The sequence below is a fragment of the Caretta caretta genome, chromosome 14 (assembly GCF_965140235.1).
Source record: "Caretta caretta isolate rCarCar2 chromosome 14, rCarCar1.hap1, whole genome shotgun sequence".
Taxonomy (NCBI): Eukaryota; Metazoa; Chordata; order Testudines; family Cheloniidae; genus Caretta; species Caretta caretta.
The window spans coordinates 9616900-9629306 of NC_134219.1; the positions used below are offsets into that span (position 1 = coordinate 9616900).

General features: G+C 47.2%; 1 protein-coding gene across 3 annotated transcripts in view; it reads left to right on the forward strand.

The window, feature by feature from the left end:
* The first annotated feature begins 1138 nt into the window (after positions 1–1138).
* COPRS (coordinator of PRMT5 and differentiation stimulator) overlaps positions 1139–12407 on the forward strand; it is a 209018-nt gene continuing 197749 nt past the window's right edge. Inside the window, exons 1-4 of one of the 3 annotated variants that reach the window (XM_048818124.2) lie at positions 1148–1256; positions 4317–4404; positions 5180–5434; positions 7596–8318. In XM_048818124.2, coding sequence (XP_048674081.1) covers positions 1194–1256; positions 4317–4404; positions 5180–5434; positions 7596–7765 — 576 coding nt within the window. In that variant the 5' untranslated portion in view covers positions 1148–1193 and the 3' untranslated portion in view covers positions 7766–8318. Of the gene's footprint in view, positions 1257–4316; positions 4405–5179; positions 5435–7595; positions 8319–12407 lie in introns of those variants that run through there. The other 2 variants (XM_048818123.2, XM_075119241.1) reach the window with 2 other exon arrangements.

Genomic DNA, 12407 nt, shown 5'->3' on the forward strand with positions numbered 1-12407 from the left:
CTGGGGGGTTGATTTCCAGCTCTGCTACTGGGCTGCTGGATGACCTTGGGCAAGTCACTTCCCCTCTTTGTGTCTCTGTAAAATGGGGATAAAGGCTCTAAACTCCACAAAGTGCTTAGAGCTGCAAAGTAAAGAGCTAGGTGTCAGTATTATTACCTGGCTAAAGAACAGAGGCAGTCGTTACCCAAGCCCTACCATTGTACTACATTAACTGAGTGCTACAGGCCGAGTGAGCTCTTGGGAAAACTCTCCTTCCCACCTCACACCAACCCATGGTAAGAGCATCTGTCCCATGCAGGCTTTTCGCCTGCTATATCAACTGGCCATGCAGCTAGCAGCCACAGCTCAGGAAGCCATGACTACGATGTAGTGAAGTGGGCCCTACAGTGCTGGAAAGGAAAGCTCCCTAGATAAATCTCGGCGCGCTCCGGTTGATTAAAAATAAAATCTCATTCATTTCCTTATGGGAAAACCATTACAGCCCTGTCTCCTAATCCCATGGTTGCTGTTGTAGTCAGTATAAACATGCTAACATTTTCTATTCGCGAAGATTCAGCTTTTTAGGTCTTGTGTTGGTGGCATCAGAGTGGTCCTGAGACCAGACTGCCACATTAGACTCCAGGGCTGCCCTCTTTTGCCATTGAAACTCTATTCCCGGGCGGAACATTAGTCTAGAGACAATCCATTATTTGCTCGACGCTGACCTGCTGCTTAGGGCTGCACCAGGCAGAGAGCGGACAGGGGCCCCGCCTGCCTTGCAGAAGGTAGGAATGAAAAACCAACTTATTTTTTGATGATGGGGCGGGGGGGGGGGGGGAGGAAGAGTCTTTCTGAAGCAGGGTTAGCTGCTGTGGTGGAAAGGAACAATAAAGGCTTGCAGGTGAGTTTACCTGGGGCTGTGAATAACCCGAGGCAATGGGGCGGGGAGGGGCTTCCCCATGGTTGGAGGGCTGGGGGTGGGGGAGGGGTGGTGCTGTAGTGCCCCCCCCCCCCAGCAGCTGGGGCCCACCGCTCAGCGTACCCCCCCCCCCCCCCGCACGTGCTTCCCTCCACTCCCGCCGCCGCTGGTTGGCTGCCCGGTGTTGCCGTGTGGCCGGCCGCGTGGCGAGCCCCGTGCGGGGGTGGGGGGCGCGCGGCGCAGCAGGTCCCCGGCCCGGGGCCTCCGTGGAGGGGCGGGGCAGCCTCAGGCGGGGATGGAGGGGCCGGGGGGGCGGCAGCGGGAAGACGATCCCCTGGAGCCGCTCCTAGGCCCAGAGGTGAGAAGCAGCGGGGAGCCTGGCGAGTGTGGGGAGGGGGGGCAGTGGGGGGTGTGCAGGGGGAGAGGAGCAGTGGGGGTGTGTGCGGGGGAGGGTCGGGTCTGGGGAGGGGGGACAGTGGGGGGTGTGCAGGGGGAGAGGAGCAGTGGGGGTGTGTGCGGGGGATGGGAGGGTCTGGAGGGGGGACAGTGGGGGGTGTGCAGGGGGAGAGGCGCAGTGGGGATGTGCACAGGGGGAGGGTCGGGTCTGGGGAGGGGGGACAGTGGGGAGTGCAGGGGAGAGGAGCAGTGGGGGTGTGCGGGGGAGGGGAAGGTCTGGGGAGGGGGGACGGTGGGGGGTGTGCAGGGGGAGAGGAGCAGTGGGGGTGTGCGGGGGAGGGTCTGGGGAGGGAGGACAGTGGGGGGTGTGCAGGGGGAGAGGAGCAGTGGGGGTGTGCGGGGGAGGGTCTGGGGAGGGAGGACAGTGGGGGGTGTGAAGGGGAGAGGCACAGTGGGGGTGCGTGCGGGGGAGGGGAGGGTCTGGGGAGAGGGGACAGTGGGGGGTGTGCAGGGGGAGAGGCGCAGTGAGGGTGTGTGCACAGGAGGAGGGTCTGGGGAGGAGGGACAGTGGGGGGTGTGCAGGGGGAGAGGCACAGTGAGGGTGTGTGTAGGGGAGGGGAGGGTCTGGGGAGGGGGGACAGTGGGGTGTGTGTGTGGGGGAGGGGAGGGTCTGGGGAGGGGGGACAGTGGGGGGTGTGCAGGGGGAGAGGCACAGTGAGGGTGTGTGTAGGGGAGGGGAGGGTCTGGGGAGGGGGGACAGTGGGGTGTGTGTGGGGGGGAGGGGAGGGTCTGGGGAGGGGGGACAGTGGGGGGTGTGGGGGGGACAGGGTGTGTGCAGGGGGAGAGGAGCAGTGGGGGTGTGTGCGGGGGAGGGTCTGGGGAGGGGGGACAGTGGGGGTGTGCAGGGGGAGGAGCAGTGGGGGAGGGTCGGGTCTGGGGAGGGGGGACAGTGGAGGGTGTGCAGGGGGAGAGGAGCAGGGGGTGTGTGTGCAGGGGAGGTGAGGGTCTGGAGGGGGCAATGGAGATGTGTGCAGGGGGAGGGCTGGGGAGGAAATAGGTGTGTGTGCAGGGGGAGGGGAGGGGCTGTGAGGGGTGTGTGCAGGGGGGGGAGGGGAGGGGAGGGGCTGTGGTGGGGGCTGTTAGGGGTGTGCAGAGGGGGTGTGTAGGAAGGCAGTGGATACCTGGGGATGACTAGAAGGAGATTTATGGGAGAGTCTGGTTTGTGTGTGTGAGATGGGAGTTCTGTATTTCAGTGTGTGGGTTTCGAGTTGGGGTTATGGACAGAACTGCAGGGGTTTGGTGGGTGTTTTCTTTAAATATCGTGGTGTCCTTTCCTTTCCTTCTCTTAATTCCCATTTATTTCCCCGATCCCATGGTAAAGGGAGTGTAAAGTACATCTCTCTCTCTCTCTCTCCCCCACTGGCCTAGCTGGCTATTCCTGAGTGAAGGTGGGGTGGATTCTAGTTGAAACCTAATGTTTTAGACCCTTCAGGCTGATTTTCTTACTTGGGTTTATGTCTGGCAGAAATATAAAGTTCTTAATGAAAATTGTGAAAAGGGCTAAATGATGTTTGGGCTGATGCAAAACTCCTGGGAGCTGTTCAGGTCTCTGGCAATGTGCAGAATGTTGTTGGACTTTTTTTGGTAATTTTAACTTGTTAGGTTCACAGGGTTGATGCTTGGCTATACATATATTTGTGTGTGTAACTGATACTAAATTTTCCCGTGGAGAGAGTGGAAATAGGGGCTGTTTTCCATGTCCGTTACTGGAAACAAGATAGGTTTCAGAGTAGCAGCCGTGTTAGTCTGTATTCGCAAAAAGAAAAGGAGGACTCGTGGCACCTTAGAGACTAACCAATTTATTTGAGCATGCTACGGTGCCACAAGTCCTCCTTTTCTTTTTGGAAACAAGGTTGTTATTTTCTAGCAGAGGGAAGAAATATAGTGCCTTCTAATCTTTCCCAGATATAAAATTTGAACCAAGGGTCATTGCCACAATATGAAGGCTTGCTTTTAGATCTGCGGTAGCTACTCCCTGATGTAGGATGGGGGAGATATTACTAGTTGAGAACTTGCATACTAAGGAACCTGTAAGTTACCATTCATAGGCCATTGACTTCAGTGGAGCACCACAAAGGTGTAGGGGTCAGCCTGCACAGGGTGACTTGCAGGATGGAAGCTATATAAATACACAGATTGTAGCCCCTACCGTTTATCTTCTCCCTTCATCTATCACTAACTTTGGACCATCCCCACATCCTTCCTCTTTGATTAAGTCCTGTTGCTCACAACTGGCCTTAAGCCCAAGGTATGTAGTCAGTTGCTCAGAGTTTCATGCATATCTGGAAACTCACAAGCTGGCTTGATCTCTTTCACTACCCTTCCCTGGACTACTGGACTGGTGAAGAGGTGCTGTTGCTATGCCATATGCCACTTGTCTCCACTTTGGTGTTGGTACCAGTGTGGGAGACAGTTCTCCAGCAGAACTTTACTTGTCTCCATTGTACCAGTGAAACCAGAGTGAGCAGCCCAGTTTCCTTTCTGTCTTACGCTTCCCAGCTTTGGGGTCTGTGGAAAAGGGCAGCTCTGCTCCTGGAGAAACTTAGTTTCTCTCTTTCTGTCCTTTACCTTTCCCCAAGTCTTCTGGCTGCTAGAATGGGATCAGATACTCTTTCTCTCCCCCAGCATCTGGGCTCCTGCGGAGGGGTTAGGTTTCCATTCCATTAACTCTCCCTCTTCCCTCTTTGCTCATAGCTTTTCCAGCCAGTTGCAGTTCTAAAATTGATTTGTGTTGATTTCACTGCTTCCCACAGGATTCTGAACAGCAGTGATGAAACTGGCCACAGGCTGCTGTTTTCTCGATGCTGGAGCTGTCTGTGGGCTTATTTAAAATGAAATCTTAACTTGGGCATAGGTAGATCGCTTGGGTCCCCTGATTCACTTTGGAACAGGAGTCTCACTGTATAGGAGTCTAAGGAGCAAAGCTACTGAAACCTTTAAAACCGTATTTCTGCTTTTTTAGATAACGGTGCCTGCAGGTGACTGCACATGTCATGAGGAAGAAGAACTTGTGAAGGGAGGGACAGTTGTGAATTGGAGGCCTAGAAAAGGTATGCAGGGAAAAAGGCATTAAATCAGAACAAGGTGAAAAAGAATAGTTACTAATGCTGTCTGCTAGGAGAGGCCAACAAAGCTGTGTAGTACTTATGGGTGGGAAACTTCTTCTTGAGTGAACTCTGCTAAATTATTTTTGCCCATTTTCCGTGCATCCCTAGATAGAGGAACACTTGATCAATATTGCAAAACAAATTCCTGTTGTTGTGGAGGCTCCAGCTGGAGTTATTCAAAAAACCTCCCCTTGAAGGATGTGAAGAGGCAGTGGTGATGATGAAACAGGACTGTAAGTTCTAAACATCAGCCTAAGGTGCAAAGTTCAGACCCAGACTTTGGGTTCAGACCATTAGAGAGAGAAACCTCCAGCTGTGAAATTCAGTTTGGGGGAGTTTGAAGCTAGTGATGGGATTCAGGCCATCTATAATGTATTCCAAACATAGGAAATATCTGACGCCCAGCGTAATATTAGTGTGGTATTAAATACACACACACACGAAATTGGACTTATTATAATTAGATAGAATTGATGCCTCTTCTTGTGTTACAGAATTTTATTCCTTCTGCAGCCTCAGCACAGCATAATGGGTTGGGGGTAGATTTCTGTCTGTAGCTGTAGCTTGCAGAAGTGTTGTTGTCTTCCTGGGCTTTGTTCAAAACAGGTCTGTGTTCACAAAGTGTCTTTGTGTTGAACTACTGCATGGTATTAAAGCATTTTCACCACCCCAGTTTATGTCCTAAGTATCTCTGTTGGCAATTTCTGTCGTATTACAGGCTGTTTGGCAAGGAATGTTTCTGATGGCGAGTCTCACCAGAGTAGATTTTCTGGTTGCCCGTGCTATGAAAGTGACACTGCTCATTCAGATTCCTCAGGGCCTCCCATTAAATGGCTTGGTGACTTAGATGACTTCCAGAGTGACCTTGAGGACTGGGAGTTGGATGCATCTTTCCCTGAGCTGAAAATTGATTCTCAGTACGAGGAAGAGGACTGGGATAAAGAATTGGAGGATGCTGAATGTAATCCATATGGTAGGTGCAGATTTTCTTATGCTTTCATCAAGCCTAGGACTTTAAGTGGATGGAGAGAGTGTTTTTCCTGAGAGCCCATTTAAATAGTTCCACATTCTCCTGTTTTGAGCATTTGGTAGTGACACCCTTTGACTGCTTTCTGTCTACCTTGTGTGTTTGTGATGCACAGTTGTACCTAGGTTTTAAATACAGTAGTTTAAAAGAAACATTGCTGTGTTCAAATGTGACAGCCTTGGTTCTTTCCTTGGCCAGTGGGGTTCTTATTGGATGCTACTGCAAGAGAAAAATCTGCACATTTATGTGTGGAGTTACTTTGGGGTTTGACCTTTATAAATCTTGTATATTGCTCTGGAACAGGAGAGATGGGCTCCTCCTGACTTTCAGTGGTGGAGAATACAGTAGCTGAGAGCCCTCTGACTGAAGGACCCTTCTCCTTCCCTCCTGAGAGATTCACCATGGGCTTTGTCAGTCATGTTCCTGTAGAGCAGAGCGGTGTTGGAGGGTTGTATAAAGAGACAAAGTCGCTGACCTGAACGTGTTCCTTTACAAGCCAATCCTGCAAACACACATGAGCAACTTTACTCTGACAAGCAGTCCCACTGACTTCTCTAAGAGTAGCCAAGTGAGTAAACTTGCTTGTGTTTGTGTTTCTAGGATGCATCCCTGAAAGCTCCACAGTTAGGGGCTTCTCCGTTGAATTTCTGAGAACCCTGAACATCCACTGCAGTTAGTGGGAGACGAGAGCAATTAGTGCCTTACCAGTGTGGACACTTCAGTTAGCAAACTGATAGGGTGTTTAACGAATAACCCATCAAGAATTTGTAGATTAGCAGTAGGACCGGCTCATTCTGTCTCTTTGTCATTCTCTTTTTCTCTCGGAATTTGTACAAATCAAACAATTCCCTCTTTGCCTGGGAGGTATTGATTCTTCTGGCTGTTTTGTTTAATAGCATTTATCTTTCCTTTTATATATGACTGCAGCATTCAGTTGAGTTCCATAGGTTAATGGCAGAAAAGTCTAGGCTAGCCTCCTTAGAATTCCTATAGACCCTTTGTAGTGCTGGGTTAACTAAGGTGTGGATAACTGTGTCGGTATGTTTCCCTCTGGGTTAGCCTCAGAGCAGATGAGACTAAATATTGGGTGTGTGCACATGCACCCGCACACGCTTTTTTAAAATCTTTGGTCCTACCGAGAGCTTGATTAGCAGTTGGCACAAGGACTGATCCCTATTCACTTACAGCCAGCTTATCTGATCCACGACTCATGCCCTGCAAGCGCACACAAATCTAGAATTGGAGGGGAAGCCCTGACTGTGACTTGAATGACATTGAGCTCTTCTGTCTAGATTTTTTTAATCTCCACAAATCACCATCCATTTGGTCTGCCCTGCAGCCATTTTTTAATTTATTTTCTGGATCAGCCTGTTTTGGTGCTTTGTTTCTCAACACCACTGAAAAGTTGTTGGTGGGAATGCTGCACTGCTTATGGCTTTTTATCGCCCATGGTTCCCTGATGTCTCTGGTGGCAGCAGCCAGATGGCATTATCCTATTTATTTGCAAACCCCCTTGCATGTTTACAGTGGATCCTGCTGTGTCTTTGTGGCACGTCTGTTAAGATATTTTATTTTAATCAAGCTAATTGTAGGCTAGAGAATGAACTGGGTCAGCACTAGCTCCCTACCCCATTTCCAACTTCCCCCACTTTTGACCTTGATCCAACAAAGTGTTCCTCACATGTTGCTGGCAGGTTGATGGAGGAGGCAGAAAGGGAAAAGAGGCTGTTAGGTACCAGCGAGAGCATAGGAGGAGTTGTGATGTAGTGGGGGTGAGAGCCCTATGTGGCTGCATAGACCAGAAAAGGGAAGGATGATCTTGTGCTTAAGGCTCAGGACTCTGAGCCAGGAGTTCTGGGTTCTGTTCCGCGCTCTGTCACAGGCTTTCTGTGAGATCTTGGGCAGGTAATTTACTGAAGCTTCTCTATCTGTATCACCAGATGTACAGAGGTTTTGTAGGTTTCATGCAGTAATGTTGGTCAGCCAAACTGACATTCCTGCACTGATGCAAATAACTTGCTATGACAAACCCTCTGTAGTGATAGCCAATGTGGAGTGTTCTAACGCAGTTTAATAACACTCTCCTATTTTTTAAAATCCTCTTTAGACGCGGAAGATATCGACTGTGGTAGTCTTCAGGAAAATTATCTATTGGCATCATGTGCATGGCAAGAAGAATCATTGTATAACCCCATGTGTCACCACGCAGCTCCACTCGCTCTGAGTTCGCCAAATAGAATGCCTGAGGTTGGCCAGTTTGATGATGCAGATGACTGAGGTTTGCCCCTGTTCAGGGTCACACTTGACAAATTGGACTTTGCTCCATTGCCGGGATGCAATGCAATGTGGGGTTCCTTCACCTAGCCTATTGGGTTCCAAACAGGGCTTTTCTGAAAACTTTCTTTGAGAATGTTATTGAGCTGCAAATCCACTGATCATGATCAACTGGAGAGAGGATCTCAGACTGGATGCTAACCATAGGGATCTTTGCAGTTTTGTAGCATGTTTTATTTTCATGTTTTTTAAAGAAAAAAAAAAAGCTGTCTGGGAAGAATGATTTTTAAACTTTGGCTCGATAATAAGCTCGGAATAAGCCAGTTCTAATATGGATCTCATCTGTGTAATTTTATTTTTTTTCTCTTTTTTTATTTGGCATTAATCATTGAGTTGAGCTGGGATTAAATGTTTCTGTCCTTCTTACAGATTATACATCATAAGTAGCATGACCAAGTTGTGTTTGAAGTTCAGGTCTTCTGATGGGCTGCGGGGAATGTACCGTTTGACAGTATCAGTTATGAGAAATACAGAGTGCTTCATTGTTTACACAGATTATTTTTTGTCTATCATTACAAACATGGGGCACTGCAGAATCAAATATCAACAAGAGCCCTCGTTCATGATTTACTCATGTTGCTGTGCACTTATGCGAACAATCCCATCATAGTTAGTGGAACTACTCACGTGAATACGAACTGCATAGTTGGGGCCTTAGTGAAAGTAGCTTTGAATGTGCCAAGGCGACTGGCCCCTTTAAAAGGGAGTGGAGTCCAGCACACGTGATTGATTACCTGCTGACCAATTGCAGGGTATTCCAAGGGAGGGTCTCCATGTGCTCTGCAGATCATGAGTTAGCTTTGCCACGCTGCTGTGGAGCAGGAAGTTGTTGTGCTACAAATGAGGAAACAAAGGTGCAGAATGGTTAAGTGATGTGACCCTAGGCAAGTCAGTGGCAGAGCAGGGACTAGAACTAGATCTCTGGCCGCCTGGTCTTTGCCTTGGAGTTAATGCAAATGACTACAAGTGAGGAATAAGTATACAGAACTGGTAAATTTACAGGACCGTTGTTTAAAAACAAAACAAAAAACCATTAATTAGGCTGTAGTTTTAAAGCTAATATGTTGTAGGAACTCTGCATTGACCCTGAAAGTGCAATGCCTATATCAACACCCTAAGGATGACTTTTATGTTGTTTTGCCCTTAGGTTGCTTCACCATTCATTGTTCTAGACTGAAACAAAGTAACAAACAGCTGCAGAAAAATTAATTCAGTTGGGTGGTGAGGGGAATAGGTGGTGTGATAATTAATTTCTTTCTACTGGGATCAATAGTATTGCTAAGAACCTACAGGGGAATTGTTCTACCTTCTAAACTGGCACAAGGTGAGCAATTCCAGGATAAATCCTAGCACCTACCCCACAGCCTGCATAAGTGGGGAACAGAAACCTAGTGATGGGCCTGTAGCAAGCTAAAGCCATTCCCATCTTGTCCCCTTCATGGAGGGGTTAGTTATTTCTCCCACAGTTAGTCCATAACATCTGTGGTGCCATGGTGCAGCCTGTGGGGCTCCCCACATCCTGCTGCTCCTCTGCAGAGCAGAAAAGCGCTAGTTGCACTCCCTAGGGTGTGGAGACTGGCCCTTTTCTAAATCAGGTGTAAAGCTCTGTTTTGCTGGGGAATTAGCGTTCAGCAATGGTTAGTGGCCACAGCCACCTCTGAGCTAGAATAAGAGTTGTGGGTGCTCAGTGGTTTACAGGATCAGGCATACACAATGTGTTAAATCTGGAAGATAGAGAAACCAAGTCTAAATATCAAGCTAGAGCAGAGGTTCTCAGACTTCTGTACTGGTGACCCCTTTCACACAGCAAGCCTCTGAGTGTGACACCTCCCCCCCCACATTAAAAACACTTTTTTATATATTTAACACCATTATACATGCTGGAGGCAAAGCAGGGTTTGGGGTGGAGTCTGACAGCTCGTGACCCCCCATGTAATAACCTCGTGACCCCCTGAGGGGTCCTGACCCCAAGTTTGAGAACCCCAAGCTGGGGAGAGCATGACTACTCAAAAGTGGCTCACAGTCCACATTAAAAAGGCCACTTTGCGTTCTCATATCGATGCTGCAACAACACTGCCATGCTGTGAGGGTTAAAATGTCCTCAGACAGAACTTTTTTGTTTCCTTTGTGGGCCATTCTTCACTTAAATTCCTGCTGTGGCCGGCAGCACATAGTGCCGGCCTGCAGAGGGCAGCAAAAGGACAAGTCAGTGAATGTTTTTATTGGCAGCAAGTTTCAGATCAGCAGCTGGATGGATTTCCAACATCCTGATATTCGGAAGTGTTTGGATCTGGGTTCAGTCTAGCTCTACTGTTTAGCCTTCTGCCACTGTGAGCTTGATTTATAGCATTTTCTTTAGTTTCCTATTTTTAAAAATTCCCCGTAAATTACACTTACAGGACATTAGTGAGACAGGATGGGTGAAGTAATGTCTTTGATTGGACCAATGTCTGATTGTGAGAGAGACAAGCTTTTGAGCCACACAGAGCTCTTCTTCAGGTCTGGGAAAGGTACTCCGATGCAGCTACAACTGCATTGCATATCTATAGGACAGAAATTTCTACCACTATTTAAAACATGAGAAGAGACAAGGACATTGTATGATTTTTAGCTTATTGTGTTATTACTGCCCTTGTGGGTAAAGTCCCAAAAGGTTTAATAAAGATGAAACCAACAGAGTTCTATAAAAATGAAATAGCTTTCTTTAGAAATTATGTCAAAAAACCTATAGTACTGAATCTTGTTGCAGGATTCTGTAGATTGGTGTTGAAATTCTATAGAAAATTAATCCCTTTTACATACAAGCATTAGCCCATGTGCTTCTGAAATGGTAGGACACATCTCAAATCTAATTTGAATTTAAATCTGGAGCTTGTCAACACATGCATATTAATCTGGAATAATGTGTGATGTGAATTTAAAGTGAATTAACTATTCCTGATTATTTCTTTGTGTGGATGCTCTTATTCCAGAATAAGAGCATCCACACATGGATTTAATCAGAAATAGCTATTGTGGAATTACTCTTCTTGTAAACAGGAGCCTTTATACTGCTATGCTTTTAATTGGAATCAGGAGTATCTTTCTTGACTGCCATTTTATTTGAGGGAAAACTTGGCTTGAAATGGTGAGTGCATGGCTTGTTAGGTTGACTGTCCACACTTTAAGTGACTGGAAATTAGGCTTTATGATCATTTTAAACTATTAGTAAACAGAAATCTATCTTAAACCATGAGTCTTGTACTGCAGAGATGTATTGCTGGCTTTTGGGGGTATGTTGGCAAAACTAATTTGTTCATGTTGAGCCCTGGTCTATAGAGAGGGGCCTAATGTAAAACTTCTGATTGGAATACCCCCCAGACTTCAGTGGGCTTTGAAGTCCAACTGCAGATTTCTCAAAAGACTCCCATCTTAATGGGCTTAAGTCCAAATCTCTTAGCTCCAAACATACCCAGACTGTAGAGTCTTCAAAGTCCCAACAGGAATCTTGCATTTGAGCCCATCTCTCCTATTGACATGAACGTCATCGTAAGTAAGAGTTCCTCTTAATTAAAATATCACCATCAGGTAGCACATGAGCCAACAACTCAAGCAGAAATGCCTGGCAGGGTCACCCCTTACACCTGCACGGAGTCCCATTCAAGCCAATGGGCATAAGGGTCGTCTTGGTGGATCTTTTTGCAGAAACAGGGCCATCAGTATTTCCCCAAAAGAAGAAACACATTAATACTATGCAAGCCAATTTTGAAAGCTTGCTAGGTTAAACTTCTTTATGTGACTTAGCTAGATCCCCCTGAACTAGTTGCTGGGAAACGCATCATCCAAAGGGCAGGATGTTCTGTGCTGCGATTTAACACATCTTGTGGCTTTACATGGCTTTTCATTGAAGCCTAACAGACAGAATACTGGACTGGGAGTTAAGAGACCTGGGTTCAATTTCTGGCTCTGACAGTGCTTTGCTGTGTGACCTTGGGTAAGTCATCTCCCTAATCCTGAATTTCCCCATCTGTACAATCGGGATAATGATATTAATCTCATTTTATAAAGTGCTTTGAGCTCTGTGGCTAAAGAGTGCTGTATAAGAGCTACATAGTATATTAAAAATGGGTATTAACTTTTCTTTGAACACATCAACAAAGAAAATAAAACTTATCTTTTGCCACTTCCTTTGAATCCTCCAGGGGAATGATTTTCAGGAGCAAGTAATTAAGGAAAGTATTCTTCATGCTTTCTGTTGATTATGTGCAGCATCTAAGGTATGGAGGAGGTTTTGATAGGCATTTCTTGCTGTTATGTGACACACAATCCAGATAACTTACTTCCACTATGTTTTTTAAGAGTTGTGCTCCTTAATTGGCATAGAATGTTGCCTGGCAGTCTGTTATATGGTCATACCATTGAAACTATGTGCCTGGGATCTCAATCTGAAAAAATGCCTCCTCCATCAACAGCAGCATGTCAATAATTTTGCAGGCTCGTGGGGAAATGCTGATGGCAGCAACCCATCTTGACCATCTGCTGCTTCCCAGGACTCCATTTTAAATCCCGGGGTCACAGTGTCACTTCACTCTCTGTGAAGCTGATG